The 20177-nt window shown below is 42.0% G+C and overlaps 1 protein-coding gene across 5 annotated transcripts in view; it reads left to right on the top strand.

Moving 5' to 3' along the window:
* Nucleotides 1–20177, top strand: part of mllt10 (MLLT10 histone lysine methyltransferase DOT1L cofactor) — a 108189-nt gene that overhangs the window by 76789 nt on the left and 11223 nt on the right. For all 5 annotated transcript variants that reach the window (XM_069191031.1, XM_069191034.1, XM_069191032.1 and 2 more), the window contains 4 exons: nucleotides 7576–7757; nucleotides 14541–14658; nucleotides 16437–16509; nucleotides 18073–18260. In XM_069191031.1, the coding sequence (XP_069047132.1) occupies nucleotides 7576–7757; nucleotides 14541–14658; nucleotides 16437–16509; nucleotides 18073–18260 (561 nt within the window). The remainder of the gene's footprint in view (nucleotides 1–7575; nucleotides 7758–14540; nucleotides 14659–16436; nucleotides 16510–18072; nucleotides 18261–20177) is intronic.

Below are 20177 nucleotides of genomic sequence, written 5' to 3'. Positions count from 1 at the left end.
CCATCCACTGTTTTAGTTTTTTCGGCTATAAACACAAAAGAACTGTTAAAGTAATCTCTTCAGGAACACCTGGGTTTTTCTATTATTAAATATAATCAGAAATTACTCCGACCCTAACCGGCATCCTCCGTAGTCCAAGCCTGATGACCCAAAGTGGTGGTAGAAGCAGCCATTAATTGCTTCTTCTCAGCCGACACTTTTACCTGAAAAACCCATCTCAGGTAGTTTACTGGTGTCCCATGGTGAAGATTTCTTCACCCAAACAAACTCTGGAAAAGCGAAAGAACAGTGACAAAGACAGTGCATCTTCCTCAGCGGGCATTTTCTCCTTTTCTTATTATTTTCCCCCATTTCCACCATTCCTCCCTCACCAGAACGAGCCTTTCCCCATCTCTTTTTCTCCTCCCGAGAGTTCTTTGCTTGTTTCTCAACACTGGAGATGAACAACAAATGAAAGGAACACGCGCAGTGTTTTCTCTGTAGTGCGTTCTCATCCTTTTAATTGTGAAGCAGTGCGATTCATTTCGCCTTCTGGGATCGTGTTCTTCTGTTATACGGGGTTTTAAAATTGTTTCTCTTATTTTGAAAGTGGAGTTAAAATCAAGTATATCATTTTGATACCCTTAAACTATTTAAAGTCTTCTTAATATGCAGTCCTGAGTGACTGCAGGCTACAGGTCTCTTCAGGAAGAGTACAGTCCCTGCTCTAATGCGTCTAATACTTTCTCAATGTGTCATATAGAAAATCTGTGGACAAAAATTATATCGGGTACATAGCATAATGTCCATGTGCTTTGTATACTCTTTGAAAAACAATTTGTTCATGTTCAAGTTTGTCATTATACTCATATTGAGTATATGGTATAATGAAATGCTATTTCTCAGATAATAAGTAGTACAAAAAACAACAATACAAGTGTATAAGAAAAGAAAGACCGAGACAACAGGCAGTGTGCAAAACAGCATCAGATGTGCAAAATCATACATCAACAGAATGAAATACAGGATAGAAAATGATGGGGAGTGAGCTTCTTGACATGTGAGGTAGAGGTAGATTTCAGTGTGTGTTTGAGTTTTTGGTGAGAGAGAAGGCACTGTGAGATTCAGATCGTAGGTGAGAGAGGCTGGGAGTTTAATAGTTTGATAGTGCGCGGGTAAAAACTGTCTCTGAGTCTGGTAGTCTGGGCCCGAATGTTCCCATGCCGTTTTCCAGATGGTAGAGGGTCATAGAGTCTGTACCTGGGGTGTTTGGGGGTCTTTGATGATGCTTAGAGCTTTCCTCAAGCACCGTCTGTCATAAATGTCCTGTATGGATGGGAGGGCAACCCCAGTGATGGACTGGGCAGTTTTCACCACCCGCTGTAGGGCTTTGCGGTCAGCAATACTGCAGTTGCCATACCACACTGTGATGCAACCTGTCAGTGTGCTTCCTGTAGTGCATCTGTAAAAGTGAGGATCTGGGGACATATCTTAGCCTTCCTCAACCGTCTTAGGAAGTACAGGCGCTGTTGCGCTTTCTTGATCAGACAGGTGGCATTGAGAGACCATGTGAGGTCCTCGATGATATAGATGCCAAGGAATTTGACGTTACTGACCCTTTCCACTTCAGTCCCGTTGATGTGGATAGGGACATGTCCGTTTTGCAGTTTTCTGAAATCCACAATCAGCTCCTTGGTTTTTGCTGATGTTGAGGGTGAGGCTGTTGTCTTCACACCACGTTGTAAGGAGATTGACCTCCTCCCTGTAGGCCCTCTCATCATTGTCTGTGATCAGACCTACAACTGTGGTGTCATCGGCAAATGTGATGATTGAGTTGGTGTTGTGTTTGGCCTTACAGTCGTGGGTGTAGAGGGAGTAGTGCAATGGACTAAGCACACACCCCTGGGGGACCCCAGTGTTCAGAGTTAGTGTGCCGGAGGTGTGGTTTCCAAGCCTGACAGCCTGAGGTCTGCCTGCCAGAAAGTCCCGAATCCAGTTGCAGAGGGTGGTGTCGAGACCCATTTGCTGTAATTCAGTGGTTTGTATTAGTTATCCAAAGCCCGGGCAGAAGGGGTTGAGTAATGTGCTCTTAATGAGGACCAATTAAAGCATTAATTGCTGTTTATAGGAAGGTGTATTACATTGAAAAACAAACACTAGAAGCCTTTAGGGCCCTACTTATGTTTCTGTGAATTGGCTCTGATTCCATGAGAGAATTAAAGAACATAACAGGAATCATTGTTCGTTTTTTTAATTACAATAATTTTGTTACGTGTCTAGATCTGTGTGACTCTAAACATGACTCCTTTGACTTCAGCTTTACAGTTCCATTGAAACAGTACTTGGTTTTCTACTAATAAGAGGATCTGACCTTTCGATTTTTATCATTTCAGATTATTTAGGTCTCGGTTGTAAAAAAAAAAACAAACAATTAACACATTTCAAAAATCGTTGTTGAGTTTCTTGCCGGACAAAATATCCATGAATTAAAGTAACATGATTAGCTATGTGATCCAAATGTTTTGAAGATGCACATTAACTAATGTCACAGTTCTGCTAAATAGTACAGTATATTCTTGCATCTTTTCTAATTTTAAGCAGTTTGCATGGTAGATATTTCTAGTCTTGATCTAACGGCTTTGTGATCCACTTGAATATTCACATAACTGTATTATGTAAATCAAGAGACTGCCGGCATATTATGTCTTGATATTTCTTTTCCCTCTTCAATAAGTGTTAAGCATATCCACCAGTAGGTTGAGTTTCTTTAATTGTGAAATGTTGCTTAAACCCATGCTGGTGAAAGGCAAGGTGAACAATGTTTAGCAATATTTTAAAAAATGAAAGTTATGTAAGCTGAGATGGCTTAAGGGGGTCTTTGCAAAGATATGGAAGAGTAGGTGAAAAGCACTGAGCTGACTTCAGACACAAGAGGCAGTGTTTCTTAAAGAGCTTAAAACCCATTATATTTTGTGATATCCTGTCATATTAACTCTCCACCTCTGGTTTGGGTGTCTATCTAGTAGAAAGTATAAACTAATCCAGCCAACACCATGCTAAGTTTACATTGAGAGATTTAGTGAGGAAAATGCGTTCCTGCAGAACTCTGAGATGGTTTCACTTTGTAAATTGCTAAAATAACTATTCACTCAACAAATGTGTCTGCCTTTTGTCACATGTTTTGCAGTGCCAAACTACTAATCTTTGTTCCTGAGGTTGTTAGCACTTAATTGCCCACCTAGGGCTGGCTGCCGTGAGTATGTCTGAGCCCTTTTGGATTAATTAATACAGAGTAATTACTATTTGTCACAGCATGAGTAGTTCATGTTACATGTAGGCTGAAAAGTAGTGTCACTGTCAGTGTAATCCAGCTCCTTATCTCTGACTGGTTTTAAGTAGTTGGCATGCGAGTTAGCACTCGGAAAACAAGTACATCTGGCAACATGCACAACTGCAGTTTTGTATCTAGGCTTCATGTGCTTTTTTTGTATGCCTCCTTTTATTATAAGTAAAATCTTGAAGACTGTGTAATTGTGTGAACTATAACATTGGCTTTACTGTGGAAAAGCACATCTGTGATAACATATGTACAGTATAGGACTTTTTCATCTTGAAGCATTCCAGCGTCTTTGTGCGTTTTCCACTTCATCCTCCTCTGAAGTGTAGCACTTGCTGTACCTGGTTATGCTCCTGCAGCCTCAGTACACAGTATTAAAAGTCATTAATCAGTGGGCATGAAATACATTTTCTGATGCTGTTATAAACGCATCTAAAATGAGGGGAAAATTACTGTGTAGAACTTATATTAAGGTTAAGGGCTAACCTAAACTTAGGCCACCTTTTTTGATCCAGTTGTAGGACAAAGTGCAACATATTTGTGAGCCCAGTCAGACTGGATTTACCAGCTGGTCATATCGGATTATCAGTGAATTATATAGATAAGCTACTCCCAAGTTCACCAGCAACCAAAATATGGAAACAAAAGTACTTGAGCAACTGGAAGTTTTGCACCAGTTTAATAATATGATGGTGGTTTAAAGCTGTCTTCAGGAATAACCAGCAGCTACCACCCTGCAAATCACAACTGGCAAAACACTGAAGCTCAGCAGGAAGGAGCCTGGCTAAGAGGTGTTAGTGGGGACCAGTAGGAGGCGCTCACCTTGCGGTCTGTATGGGTCCTAATTCCCCAGTATAGTAATGGGAACACTACACTGTATAAAAAAAAAAAGGCGCCACCCTTGAAATGAGATGTAAAACCGAGGTCCTGACTCTCTGTGGAATTGCAGGGCTTTCCAGAACCTGGAACAAGCTCTCCCACAGTCACGTTGCAAAAGACAAAACCTTGTCTTGTTTTGGGAAGTGTCTGATTAAATCCTGAGACTTGCTCAGCTGCTACTAACCAATGAGTCTAAAGGGTGGCGAAAGACCTCCTGGCGTTTGTATGTAACCTGTCACATGTCCCTAAGTAGTGTATTGGCCCTGGCACCTATTGGAAGCCTGCAATTGTTGGAGACTATTGAGTGCTCTTTTTACTTTGTATTACTAAATGGGCTAAACGAAAACCTTTAATTATGGGTAACCTGCAAATACGTACTATACAATCAGGAACTCCTTTTATTTTTAAGATGTTACAAATGATTTATGATCATGAAGGAAAGATAGCAAGCATGTGCACAAGGGGAAAATGCATGCAATTCTTTAACAGGAATGTGCAGTATCTGAATGAACAATGAAAATTACCTTAAAAAAGGCACAGGGTTGCCAGTAGCCTGAATAATTATCCCCTAATTTTAAGTGACACTCTCGATGTTTTTGCTCATTGTGAGATGACGGTGCCTAGGCAAATGTTGTGCTTCTAACAGAATTATTATAATGATGCAATGCATGGCCAATATTATAATGCATCAAAAATGTAAAATAAAGTATTTGGTAAGATTGCAGTTCAGTGGTATAGTAGTTGATTCTTATTCTAAAAAACGTGACGTTTACCTACATAACAGTTGGATGGCATTCTGCGTTTAATAGAAGAAAAACTGGCTTATTGGCTGTTCAGACAAAATGCTGAGCCAGTGGGACAAAATCAAAATATATTAACAGCGGGGAAAGAGCTACAACAGGTTCTGCAACTTTTATTTAACAAAACATTTTTTTTCTTTTTAATTACAGTTACTTTACTGCTAAATGTGTTTTGTCGTCATAGCTCTAGTAAGGGTCACCGGGTCAATATTGAAAAGCAGTTTGTTCTGCGAACATGCCGATGCCTCTGACACAAATGCTTGAGCTTTGGGAAGCTGCCCAATTAGACCGTTGAGATGCCAAATGTTCTTTGTGTCTTATAGAGGGAAGAACAGGAGTTCTGACTCTTAAAAAGTGTAGGGCTTGTAGCACTCGAACGCAGTTGTATAGTGCCTGACGGCATAGTACACCCCCGTGATTGACAGACCAGGGGAAACAAAAATCTCGCACACCAGACCTTGGCCGCATATCACTCCTGCACTTGAGTCCCCACCTTGGTTGCCCATAAAGTCATGTTTTCAGTATAGGATCCCATTACTGACTTTTAAGGCTTACTAAAATCTGGCTCCATCATACATCTTAATGCATCCCTCTTCCGGTCTCCGGTCAGTTGAGGCTGGTCCTTTGCTCACTGTAAAGCATGCATCCTCACTGTATCCAGGAGTAAATCTCGGACTTTCAGAGACCGTGCTCTTTCTGTTGCTGCTCCGTTGTCATGGAGTTATGTTATCCTCAGACTCTACAAGAGACTAAATTCTCTTGATTTCCTTTAAATCCCAACTCACAAGTCATCTCTTTACTAGGGTCTGATTGACCTACGTTCTATTTGCATGAACCTGTATATTCTTGTTTCTTTTCTTCTTTCTAATTACTTTTTAACTGTACTCCTTTTGCCTTTATCATTTATGTGCAGCATCCTGGGTTTGGAAAGGTCCTTTACAAGTAAAAGTTATTATTAAAACTGGCACACAGCGCTTTTCGCGGAGGGAGCAGGGCACGTGTTCTGCAGCTGTTTGCAAAGCAGGGATCCGTCTCCGTTCCTGGTTTTGCCCCTCGTTCATCACGTCCTAGTGCTATGTTTTATCTCCTCTATTGGAAGTGATGCCCTCGAGTTGCGACCGTCACCGAGCTGCGTACCGTGAGCCTTCGTCCTCGGGGAGGAAATTCATCGGTACATCACGAGTCAATCAAACTGAAAGCAAACAGGCTGGGTGGAAGCCCGTGGATGTCCCGTTTGTTTTTAAACCCAGCGATTCGTTTTCCGTGGTGCTTACTGTGTGCCATCTCTGTGACCCGCTCCGAACTGTCATCTGATGTGCCGTGTGTCCGTGGCAACTGTTTCAATCATCAGCCAGCTCTATTTTTAGGTCTGCCTGATCTGCTTTCATTGACTGTCACTCTCCTGGTTGGAAATCTCTTCATTATGTCATACAGTGGAGTAGACAAACCTCCAGTCAAATATTCAGCATCTGTCCTAAACATATCATAAAATAATGTCTTGTCAGTTCTTTGTTTCCTTTACAAGTAAGCACTGGACGCCGAAGGATTTTGGCTCAAATTATGTTTTTTTAATTTGCATTCTTTGACAACATGACTTACCACTCAGAGTCACTATACTTACACTATACGTTTAATTTATGAAAATTCAGAGCAGTCCTAGAATATAGGTGGTTAGGCCTATATATGCTCTTTTATAATAATAAAGGCTTGGGTTTGCCACAATCCAATAAAATCATTATCTATTGCTCATTTTCGGTTCCAGAACCACTGTGTTAGGACTTTTTGTGCATTAGAACCATATCGCGTGAATATAAATAGCCCGCTGTTTTGCATGATAGAAGATGCTAATACTAATGAGGCATGAGAACACACATGCCATCAGATTTTACAGTGTTTTACACATTTTCCCGGCCAGCAGTTGTTGAGTCGTGTTTCAAAGAGATATAAGACATTTTTTTTTTCATTTAATTTCAAAATTAAAAAAGGATCTATTTAATTTAGATTGGACATATTTTTCAGTTGACTTTCCCTCAGATGTGCTGTACTAAAGTTATTGAACTGGCTGCTTAAAAAGATCCCCGTGTCAAAGTGTAAATTATTATTTTGGATGTCTTTGCTTTCAAACGCTTTCATTTTCAAATTACACAATGGTTATAATTCCTCAGGAATACATATGCTGGGGTGTGTTTCTGGGTTTATTCTTTCTGCTAGAAGGCTGTGTGTTTATATTGTATCTGCACCATGCTGATTTTTGTCCCGTTGCCAAGTATCATAAAATGTTTGAATTGCACCTGAATGTTGAACAGTTTAAATCGCCTTTTTTTTCCCCTGAAGCTGCTGTCTTTAAATGTCAATTTAAGGAAATTTTGACTAAGAATTGAGTTATTTCCAGGAGTGCAGCGGCTGAAAAGGAGCAGGCCAGCGCGCCTTGAATGGCTGGTCTCTCCGGGTTGAGGCGCCGAAGGGTGCGATTCGGCGCCGGAACAGGCGGCGCGGCGGTGGGGCTCGCCGGCAGGGGCGCGCGGAACGGACGGCGCGAGACCCTGTTAAAGCCTTTCGGCGCTGGTTGTGTCCCCGCAGGTGCCTTCCCCAGCGGCGATGTCCTGGTGTCCCTGCCCAGCGCGGTGTCGGCCTCCAGCTGCAGCACCCCTCTGCGTAGTTCCGAGTTACCTCAGCAGACCAGGGCGCCGCCGCCGCCGCCCGCCCCCTCACTGCTTCTCCCTCCCACGGCGACCCCCCTCTCCAGCGTGGTGTGCACTCAGGTTTGTGCGGGGGGGGGGTGTTAGTGTCACTTGGATTACAGTGACTATGAAAACCTGTACTACGCCTGTGGTCCAGACCTTTCCTATCTATTTATAGATGCATAATGCTGAATTTACAAAACAACTTCAATTTAAAGGCAGATTTCAAATCTCTCCCCGTCGCCAAATGTCCCCGAGAAACTGCGGAGTCATGTGATGAACCTACCGTTTGAAATTGCATACAACAGCATATTGCTGGGCTCCCCTGAACAGGAACATTCAGGTGGAAAAGGAGATGCAGGATCGTCAGAGACTGGAACACAAAACCCTAGCCAGGTTTTAACTATTTGAAATCTTTTAAGACGCAGCTACGAACAACCAGACAAGCATGACGGGCCAATACTTTTCTTCTCATTTGTAGCTTGTAATTTCTAAATTATTTCCCCTCCCCCTCATTTAGAGGCATAACATTTATTAGACAAAGATTTCTTGCCTATTTTCCTGAAAGTCCATTTAAAGCAGCCTTGTGCATCATTTAGACCAGTGTTTTGTAATGACTGCAAAGTCAGAGATGCAGTAGGCAGGGTATTGTTTCCTGCCCACCCCCATGTATCTGCTCCCTAGAATATGCCCGTTTCAAGGCCTCAAGCCTCGGAAAATCTGCTGTCCAGAGTTTGAGGACATTGTTCTTAAGCATGCAGTCCTGGTGTTTATAGGTAGATTGCTGCATGAGCGTATTTGCGTTTTGTCTCTGGGAATGAAAGGAATTCAATACAAAGGCTAGGGGGCAGTGTGTAATGATGGTGGGGACTTTGACTAGTGCATTCTCTGAGCATAACGTGACTTTACTGGAAGAACAATAAGGGCTCAGATACAGAAGTGCAATATTTGTTCCCTTCTGTATGCACTGCTCTTCTTTGCAGCAGAGCTGGCCTCAGTGCACCCAGATATTCTGCTCTACCAGCGGAGCGCTGTTGTGTATTTTTCCGGACTGCCCCATGCTGTGATGGGCACGGCTTGCTCTCTGCTCTGTGACTGCGTGCAGAAGCTGATTTAGCTCGTCTTATCTCGTGCTGCTGTAGCAACCATCAGTCTCCAGGCAACTGAGACACGCTGACCTCTTTATTGAACTGCGCATAGCCCTACTTCTGTGCAGTTGCCTAAGAGGATAGCAGGGATGCTGAACAAGGAGAGAGCAAAGGCAAAGCAGAAGATGTTCTTTAGGGAACGTCATGTCTTTTCCATGTGCTGACTGTCATGCACATGGATACCTTTTGTAGTTAAACTCTTGTCAACATTCCAGACAGGATTCAAAGATTTTTTGTTTTAATGCAGCACGCGTAGCCAGTTGGAAAGCTGCATTTCAGTGCTGCATCCAGTACAAAATGACTGGAATTCTTTTTTTTTCCCAGTTTTTCCTTTTATGTCGAATCATGACAGAGCTCATAAGTTCTATATTGTTGCAACCAGTACAGACTGAACTTAAAAGCTTATGAAAAGACAGTGTAAATTCAAGTTAGTTTCTATGTCCATAGAAGAAGCTGGAATGACGCTAAAGATTTGTGGAGCATAGTAACTGAAAGCTCTATCACTAAATGACACAACATTTAGGAGTAACTGATGCATGTTGTAGTCATAAGAAGGATTGGTAAGTTTTACTGACTTCAAATCTTTCTGACAGGACAGATGCTGAGATATGACATATTCAACATTATAAACATCTAGAAATAGGAGAGCCCCTTGTTGTAGATCTTGTGGCTTACTCTAGTAGTCAAAGTAAGAAGCACTAGAGTAAAATCTTCAGAAATACGTACATCTGAATGTGAATTGTCTGCGTCCTTCCTGTAAAGGATTATGGAGCATTAAGTTAGAAAGACATTTTAAATGTTAGCTCCTGCTTATCCATTTCCTAATAAGAATTAATATCCTGAGCTGTTTGTGTACTTTCTCATTCTGAGAAAGTGATGTCTTTCTCATTGTAATCCCTACACACCCCAAAACTCACCCAACATTCACCCACTTTAAGGAGCATGAGAGCTACCTGTTGATTCTTGTGGCTGTTGCATTTAGCCATTTTACAAATATACATTTCACACCCCTTCTTCATTTCAATTTCTTTATAGAAAAAAACTATGTGGTAAATTGTCAGGGATTTAGAAAATGACCCAGTGTAATTGGCATTCTTTTTATTACAAAATCAAAACATAAATTCACTTGCGAAAAATGTTTTTCTTGAGCATTTTTTAATCTATTACTGGTGTGTTTGTCTTTGGCAGGCTGGGGCAGATCGATCTTTGTCACACGTGCTGCATGTTTGGCGGGCAGGATGATTCTCTGCCTGTGCAAATCTGCGCTCAGTGCCTTTTTTCGAATCCTTTGATGGTGACAATACCACAGCTCCCAATTGATCAGGCGGATGAGCAAAACAAGAGCAGCTTCAGAACCGTAGTAGTAGTGCCATGTTATTGATAGTGGGAACTTTTCCCCTTCTGTTTCCCCACTGTTACTGCACTTAACTGGCTGTGTCCACTCTTTCAGTCCCATTACGGACAATGTGGACTGGGGCTTTTATAAAGCCCTGATCCTTTTTTTTTTTGTTTTCCTCACTGAGAGTTTGTATCTCAGCAGGAGCAGCCGACTCGGTGCCCATTTTATTGTGTGAACCGAAGTAACCCTGGTGTTCAAGGTGGCAGGGAGCAGCTGTATCAGGATGGACATGCAGTTAACAGGATAGACTCCTCACCTCGCTGTTAGACAGTACTGGGAAACTGCATGATGTGCTCACAATTTAAAGCATTCAGATATAGTCTTTTAACAATTCTGTCACTGAATTGGCTGAATGCATCCCAATGCTGACTTGATTATCGTGCATAATTAGTACTGCGGCCTACCACTTTAATGGTCAAACTGCTTTGTGCTTAAGATAACAGTCTGGGAGAAGTAAGTCTTAGTCTGGGAAATCACCTGTAAAAATCTTAAAACTATTATAGCTGTAGCTTTTTTAATTTTGTAGTAATTGGATTCACTAGAGAATTGTGACTCTAAAATTACCTAGTCTAGTATCTTCACCATGGCATTTATGGCGCATACCTCTTTGAATAAGTTTCTTATCTTTGCATTTTCTTTTCCGTTTAGCTTCTTTTTGGAGCACATCAGTTAAGAAAGAAATTGTGGGGAGACCATTTTTCTGTCAGTGTAAGAATAATGTAAAACCTGCTTGAACCGTCATGTAACCAAGCTAAGAATGCACGGCTGTGTTCAGAACTCACTCCCCCCTGGCCCAGTCTCTAATCTGTGTATGTATGATGTTTAAATTCAGTTCTTGCAGCTCCGCTTAGGTGCTAATTTGATCAACCAGAGGGTGAAGCTACGATTTTCACCTTTGTCATTTCGTCCTTGTAACTTTTTTTCTTCTGCCTTTTTTTTCCCCCTGCACTTTCAGCCTATGAATGAGTGTTCGGTCATGGTGTACCGCTGTCCGACCCCTCCTCCTCCTCCTCCTCCGTACGAGGTCTACCGTAGGCATTTCAGCATTAACCTAAACAATGGCCGTGAATATGTTAAGCCCCTAACAATTAGGTGCAGTTTGTGGCATTGAATAATGTGGAGTGATGCGATTGAACCTGACAGCTTCAACAGTGGGCCGTGCTCGTGGGACCTGAGCGTCGTTCACACTTGGTTTCATCTCCCGTCACGCACTGCGCGTGGAAAACCCTGCCCCAGGGGGCGGGGTGTCCCGGCTGAAAGAGAAAGGGGGCCAGGGGGCTGCTGCTGCTCTTTACTGTGTTAAAGACCCTGGGAGAAGCTGCAAGAAAACAGCCTTGCTCTCATATTGGAGCTGCACCACAGAGAGGGCAAGAATACACAGACTGTGCCAACAGGGCTAGGAGCACAGGCTCTTTGAATCGACTTGGGCATACCTATCAAACACAGCACTAGAATCCCACCATAGCTGAATTAGCGAAATCCAGTCCTTGGTTTAATCCTCTTCGTTCTGCAGCAGTCAAGTTGTGTTGTCTTCACGTGTCCTCTGGCGGATGTCAGAGTCCTAATTTAAAAAAAAAAAAAGAATATAAAGTAACTTCCAGATTTATTTGCACCTTTAGTGAATTCAATCTGAAATATTCCAGATATCCATTCTGTTTTTTTAGATACAAATCCAAAACCTTAAGAGTGGCATGTTTAAATAGAACCAAAGTTTTTTAAAAAATTGAAATGTTGTTATTATTCTTAATACTTTTGTGGTCACTGTCTTATGAACCTTCCATTGACTTAAATAAGTTCAAGGAGGTGATTCCTGTAGCCCTTTCATAAGTTGTTAAGCTTCTCTGGAGGGGTTCTCCAAGCAGAACGCCTTGAGCTCCTCCTGGATGCTAAGCCTGCTCTTTTAATCTGCTTTCTTCAGCTCATACCTTAGAGATGGGGGTAACTGATCAAGAAAGAAATGGTTTTGTGGCCTTGTAACCATTTGGTCATTGCGTTGGTTTCAGGATTTTCATCATCCTCTTGTTCAGTCTATTTACAACTGTGCTCAAGGTTTTTGATAGAAGATGCCCGGCTTTGGCTAATATGGCAAACTGTGGAAACCATGTGGCCCTCAGCAGCTGGACCGGAGGATGTGAAACAGCTTGAAAGCAGAATTAGATAGTTATTTTTTTTTTCCAAAGAAGGGACGTGCCATTCTTTTTCCACCTGGTCTTTCTCTTCTGGTCAGACTGTCCAAAAACTCAGTTTGTGTTTCATCTCACCTCATATTTTGGTCCCATTTGACGTGGAAATCCATTACTTGCAATTTGGCAAATCCATGTCCATTCTTTTCGTCTTGCCATGGAACTCTGCCTTAAATATCCGATTCATGAGGTCAGCCTTCAATGGTAGTCTTGGAGACATGCTATCCTAATGATGCCAGAATTTTTCTTAATGATTCTGAATTGGTACCCTTGGGTATGAGTTAATCTCTTATACCATTTTCCTTACTTCACATTTAAGTAGCGCTTAATTTAATTTACGTCCTCTGCCTGGTTGGATGGCAACTATCTCACTTGCTTTGAAATTCCTGATGATACGAACCATAGTCAAAACTGGAGACTTTCATTTTTTAGTGTGGTGAGCAATAAAATAGGTCAGATTGAATAGGCAATTCAATATGGAGGATATACAAATGTAATGACTTGCTCAAATATACAAAATTATAAACAATGTAAAATAATGCAACTACTAATTGATTCTTACTGTTGGTGTTACCTGATATGAGTATCAAGATAATGGAACAGATGTCTTCAGAACCCCAAACTGATTTTGCTTTTAGAAGTACAATTTAGAAGATCTAAGCAAAAGAGTAAATTTTAGAAGTAAGAACTGTGCCCTGATTCATCGCAGCCTGCATCTTGAATCACGAGGCCTGGGTAAGACTTTTCAGAAGAATCGTGAATAATGGAGCAGAAACAAGTCCATATTTCTGTTTGTTTTGCTGTTTCTGAGAAATGTGAAAGTTGTTGTTTCTCTTGCTGAGACTCCTGAAAGTTTCTCCACATGAATGACTGGCAGGTTTATCGTGATATATCTAGAGGACATAAGCTACGTTTGCAGTTAGTTTCTTTGTTTTTGAAATTACAGTGATCTGCCTTTTTTTCCCCCAGGCTTTCCCAGAACCCTTTCATGCATGTTTTAGAAAGGATTCCAAAACTGTGTCAGGATTGCGGCACTCTTGATTGATCAGGGCAAGCAGTCTACTCCGACCGCGTAGCGGAAGAGGGGGTTCGAGACAGAGCTGCCCGTCTGCAGACAGAGGAGGAGGGGAGAGAACTTTTCTCGCCTGCCTTAGCCTGCTATTACATTGCTACCAGATGCTGAGAAGTTAAGGAGGCAGTCGGGCTAATAAGCGAAAGTTATATATTCTTCGAAAGAGCGAAAGTAAACACAGCCAGGGGAAGGCATTTTTATTGCACTGGGTTACGCAACAGATTTGGCCAGGCGGGGCAGTTTGATCTGTTAGAGAGTTCATTTGCCTGGTTTGGCAGCGTTCCCAGGAGAGGCCTTCAGGATTGTGGTTAGCACCATGAATGAATACAGACGAGAGCCTTCAGTTAGTGGGGCTGGACGCTTGCCAAACTCCCAGCTTCTTGGACAGGGTCACAGGGTAACCACGATTAGGCCAGACCTGCATTATGTAAAAATGCATGCTTGCCATGCCTGTAGGCTTCCCCCCCTCCCTCAAAAAAAAATCTTGTCCGCCTTCCAGTTTTTTTTGTAAGCAAAGGAAGGAACTGAATACGGTGCAGGCTCACCGAAGACGCAGCTCTGAAAGAGGAAAACCGGTCTCTTAGGCAGAGCTTTTAACCTCTACAGGCAACCCACGATGTTGAAGAGAGAGGCATTTGTTAGACATATGTTGTCTACCTGCCCTTGCTTAGGAAATGATTTAATTAGATTAAATAATTAGCGAGAGAACCACATGGTCAGAGTCCTGCAATGTGCATTGTTGCCGTCTGTACAGAACACGTGGCGTAGTCTGATCACAGCTCCATCTCCAGCCTGGAATTTAACATGAGCTTCAGTGTTTTTTTTCAAGGCTTAAACCTCCATAATTTCTGGTATAGATACAATATAGATTGAGTATGCTGTAATGGACAGGTTAGAGACATTGGCTAGATTTATTTGATTTAGTAATCTAACACTTGATTTTGTCTCCGATATGAACAGCTTATTTTTCCCTTTTTCACTCTCTATTCGCTCTGCAAACGTCACATTTCTAGATGCTGAAACTTCCAGGTGGTTTGAATATGCCTGTGTTTGTTCTTTCAGGCAAATGCGTTACCTGGCTCCTCCTTTAATCTGGCTCCATCTCACATGTTTGGGAACCGTCTGAATCCAAACTCCGCCATGGCAGCCCTTATAGCCCAGTCAGAGAACAGCCCAGCAGGTGAGGCCGGCCTGTCAGAAACACCTAACACATGCGCGGACACACACAGGCAGGCACACACACATACATGTGTCCATCAGCAGGAACTTGACCGCAATATTTTTATAAGCTGCTTTGCCTTGTAAAGACTGTGGGACTTCAGATTCATTCACCAGAACATACCTGTCTGCTTTGAGAACAGAAAAATGTATCAAATAAAACGCAATGTTTAAACATGCATCTTTTATATATAAGACATTGTAAGAGTGTATGCATTATACACACACATGCATACCGACTGCAACATTATAAGTACACTACAGCCATTTTTTATATTGTATATTAATGTATAATAGATGACACATGCTTTGGCATTTCACTATAAATGTTTTGTTAAAATATTGAAAATATCCCTACTGTTACCCATCACAAATGTCCTATAACACAACTCCTGCAGTGTACTGCCATCTGTTTGTGTCAATTCCTACAAGTTCCTATCCAGATAAGTCTCATGCAGATGCGCCTTGAGGTTTGTCCTTTCCTTATAATTTTAACTGCCAAACCTGCGCAATTTCTGGCATTTCTTTCACAAAAAAATGAATGCAGGGGTGTCGGTGTCAAACGCTTGCTTTTGTGTAAAGCTTATAAGTGTAACAAATAGAAAAAAAAGTTTTTGACTTTAATAATAAGCAATGTAGCTTTTCCTTCCCACCCTCCCATTTACCAGACAGACAGGTGTGTTTTTTTCTGAAATACCTCTTCTACAACTCGCCCTGCCCCCTGTGTATGTGAGGGTGGGGGCGACACACTGCAGGATTGGGGAGAGGCTCTGGCATTTCAGTGCTGCTCTGGCACTCAAAACGAGGTCAGGGGGTCGCCTGACTCGCCAGAAGGGAGAGTAGAATTCATTTACAGACCTGTATCACTTACATGTATACGTATATATTACCGGTACATGTAGCATAGGTGCAGATCAGTATATCCCATAACTCTAGTACAGATCTTGAGCGACTAAAACATTATCCACAGCTGGTTTTTTAAAATAACAATCTTTTTGGGGGGGGGGAACTCCGATAAAACCCTTTTTCAGGTGTACTTCTGTGCCGATCAGTGCATAAACCAGATCAACTGTTGCATGGTATGGAAAACACAGCTACTTGATGCTGAGCAGATTAATGCAGTTTGTATGGGAGAGAAGCATGCAAGCTTGTGACCTCTAAGGGTCGGTGAAATAATGAGCCCAGACTATCAAATGAATTGCACATGGTGGCCAGAATGCTGTGTGTGTGTGTGTGTGGTTGGGGGTGGTGGGGTGGGGGGTTAGGGGGCACAAGGGGGCAGTGGTGTGGGAGGGTGAGCTCGAGTTGAAAAGAAGGGGGCTGGAAAGAGTTAAAAGGCAGAGCTTCTTCTGGATTGGCTGTGAGGGGGGCCTGTGCAGGCTGGCTGTCCGCAGACGTGATTCATTACTTTCGCAGCCGAAATGGAAAGTGTCTGCCGGTTGTGTGGGGGCGGGGGGGTGCAGCAGGCAGGGCTGGGGCGGGGGGGGGCGGCGCTGTCCGCGCTGGTTTGGGGGGGGCGCTCAGAAGGAGGAGAAAGGGGTTCGGCGTGTGGGCACGGCTCCGCCGCAGACCGTGCACGCTGGTGACAGGATGCGGCTCAGCCAGGGCGCCGGGGGCACGCGCCTCCGGAGCGCGGACAGCCCGGCGGCAGCCGGAGGAGGGAATGCGCACCCGTCTTCACACTCGCTGATCCAGCCTTCACAGAGCCTCTTTATCTCCTCTGCTGTATTTACATTCCAGATCAGGAACTGGGAGACAATAGTCACAGCCTTGCTGGCAGAGGTAGCTCACCAAAGGGAAGTGTCTCCCCTCGGTAAGTCATATTTACATTCCAGCAGGGCTTTTCTTTCTCCACCCCCCCGCCACCCCCCTCTTCTCTCATCTCTTATCGGCATAGTATATGTTTGCTGATGCTTCAAACAATTCATTTGACGGGCTGTCTGCATTTTTAAGCAGGAATGTTCGTGCAAATCTTGCTTTGGCCAAGAGATTTTTCTATAGGCTTGCCGGCTAACCTTAATTTCGTTTGATTGTATTGTAGTGCGCTTTGTTTCAAAAAAGGTTTCAAATATAGGCCATTTCATCTGATTGTACAGTATGCCGCATTTTTTCGCCATAGCGTAAATATAGATATTGTGATGTCTTGCATATTTATCATCTCTTTTAATATTATGTCCTTTAATATTCAGTTATTTTACATTTTTTAAAAAAAATTACTCTTTAAAGCAGTTTAAATGCAAAGCTTAGTATACGCTTTTGTGTCAGACTGAGCATGTTCTTCTTTGAGAAATAGTTTTCTAAGTATAATGTGAATATATGCTCATAACGTATTTTAATGTAACTGAAGCATGAAACTTAAATGGGACTAGTTTATACATCTAGTTTAATTCTTTAAAATTTCAAGCGTTATTATTTGGACTGAAAACCTTTATCTTTTTCATTGTGAATTGTTATTAATTATTATGTATATTATATTATTAACTATTAAATATATTGTTTAAACTACTTATTTTGAAGTCCCCATTTTACCAAATATTTTAGCAGACTTGAAGAAATTACCATGTTTTATTAGAAAAAAGCTGCAGTTTTATTGTTTACTTTCCAATGGTAACAGTCTTTCTGTTCTTTTAGTTGAATGATTGCATATTCCGCATGCGAACTGTGAGCACCTATGTATAGAGACAGGAATAAAGACCTCTGTTTGCTTACATCAGAATGCTGTTCATAAGATGCAAGAAAGGAATGCTATTTTGTCATAAAAGTACATAGGGGCTGCTGAACATAAATAGCTTTAATATTTGGTGGTACTCAACCACAAGGCAACAAAATAAGCATGTAATAACTGTGGTACTATTTACGTTTTTACCAGTGCTGTGCACACGCGACCAATTTTATCCTCTCCCATGAGTGGCAGTCTGTTTACTGATGGATGTGTGTGTACAATGTAGAAAAGCAATAAAGGTGAAGAACAAGAGGAGGCGTTATGGCCCATCTAAGAAATGTTTGGGGAAAAATGCATTTGCAAAGGAAAATAAGATCTTAAAATGGGAATTGAGGGAATTCAGAAATCACATGTGATTGGTTTAGTTACGGAAATGTAATTGATATTAAAAAGCATACTACAGTCGGTGTCTGTGATCCTAATTACCAGGAGTGGGCACGCAGAGTGATTTTGATGATCTCAGCAGCTGTAACTTCATAGGTCTGAATAAGTATCTGCCTAAACATTAGGGATTTACAGTGTCGTATTGACAGAGGTTATGGAGCCCGGCTTTTAGTGTGTTGCCTTTCTTGAATGTCTCTCACTGGAAAAAAAAAAAAAAGACTCCAAAGACGGTGAAGCATATCCGCCCTCTTTTTTTTTTTTTCAATCCAGAAATGCCCATCCTTTCAGCGGCAGCTCTCCGGCGAGCGGACTGCAGATCCGCTATGATCAGTCAGGCGGCGGCGGCGGCGGCGGCGTGGAGAATGTGCCTCCGGTGGCGACCAGCATTGAGCAGCTGCTGGAGAGGCAGTGGAGTGAAGGGCAGCAGTTCCTGTTCCAGCAAGGCACGCCAGGAGACAGTAAGGCCCCTTCTCCGTCGCTCTCTTGTCTGGTCAGCATCGAGCCGCCTGGTACTGAGCCGGGTTGCTGTATTCATTCACACGATTCCTGCTGCTTGTGTAGTATTCTTAAAGATGGGAGGGTAACTCTCAATAGTCTAGTTTGAGAGGCGACTTCATTTTTGTTCAATGTTGAGTTTCCTTGAGGGTATTATTTAAAGGTGAAGAATATTGTGAAATCAGTTGTTAACCAGTTCCCACGCTTTGATAAAACAATAGCATTTCTTCACCTAAAATGTTCATTTTGCCTTTCAGCCTCTCAATTCTATTCTAAAAGCTGGACAATATATTTGCTCTTTGAATATAGTCTGAAGATGTGGACATAATGAAATGTACTACATTTTGTTTAATTTCACCATACTGCTTTTAATCGGTTTGCTGTAAGATTTCTGTGCTAGAATCCGTTTCGAAAAAGGGTTTTAAGAACGTGGGTGACGCCATTCAGTTAGTTTAGAACGTCAAAGGCTGTGTCACCCAAAATTGGCTCATCGTCTGTTTAAGTATCACTTGCACGGGAACAGAGTCTGAATCATGGTTCCTGCCCATTCCACATCTACTAGAAGAAGACAGTCCTACAGGTTTTGGTCTGTCACCAATTTTAAAAGCTGATGGCGCAGATTATATGTTGTTTAATTGTAACTCGCAAGACACCGCTTTCTCCTTTGGTACAGTAAGAGGGGATTCCATTTCGAAATGGAATGGAAAAAGGTCTTGAAAACATTATTGGTATCCAGTGGCATTTTTGTTGTCTAAGCACTACATTTAACAGCACCACCTGGTCCAAGTAATTGGAATCCATTAAGCACCCAGTTTCTGGTTTTACCGAATGTAATATTAACGTATTCATTATCCATGTATCCCCAAGACAGTTTTGGTCTGTGTTTTAGGTATCCTACAACTCAGTTATCAAATAAGTTTGTAGTTGTTTTGTGAACCATAAACATAACTATTTAGGGATTCTTCTTTTTTGGCTCCGTGCTTACAAGATTCTCTTGTGTTTATAATAAACAGAAGAAACTGACTTGTTATTCGAGATTTAGGGAAACAGCTTTACAGGTTACCTTGAGTGTTTATGTGTAGTTAAACTGAATAATTTCACCTAGTCAAGTAATAACACGGTTTTATAGCATATTTGACATTTCTGAGGAAAAAAAATCAAGTATGGCGCTCAAACGCCATTCTGTCAGCACATGGGTAAAGGTCTGAGTTTGTTGGATTTGATTTTATTTTCCAGGTTTTATGGGGTTTTTTGTCCATCTCAAATTGCCTTTTGTCTTTACCGTCATCACTTCCAATTGTGACTTAACTAAACATTTCTGGTTGTTTGCTCTAAATGAGGGGAACTTTGTTGTTGCGGCCGTTTCTGAATGGCACTCTGATGAAAATGCTAATTGTGAGGAAATTCATGCAGGGATAATCCTTTTAAACAGGGGAGCTGGAGGACAGGTCTAGCGCAGTTCTGTGGCGTCTCATTTGAGCACACTGAAGGTCCCTTTGTGCCTTCTTGAAGAGAGGGATGAAAAGCTAAATCCTTGGGAAGTGACCAGATGGAAGTACACTCATATGGTCTGTCAATGGCAAGCCCAGAGGTCACGCCAAATAAATGGGACTTTTGAAAAATAACTCATTAGGTTTTTTGGAGGAAACAGCCCTCACTTTAATACACCCATTCGCACGCATTACATTGTGTTACACGGTGTTGTTTGTAGATATTGGTTCACACGTACTTTTTGTGGAGTTACAAACTTGCAAGCTGTTTATTTAAGAGAGTCAAGTAGATGCCATTTCCAAAAGCTTCCTGTGTTCATCTGTTTATAAATATAGAAGCTACATATGGATAGCCTCTCTACATAAGTAACAAGTTTAAATGAAAAGTTG

The sequence above is a fragment of the Lepisosteus oculatus genome, chromosome 6 (genome assembly GCF_040954835.1).
Source record: "Lepisosteus oculatus isolate fLepOcu1 chromosome 6, fLepOcu1.hap2, whole genome shotgun sequence".
NCBI lineage: Eukaryota > Metazoa > Chordata > Actinopteri > Semionotiformes > Lepisosteidae > Lepisosteus > Lepisosteus oculatus.
Note: the sequence above shows the minus strand (reverse complement) of the source record. Positions and strands in the feature narration are given on the sequence as shown.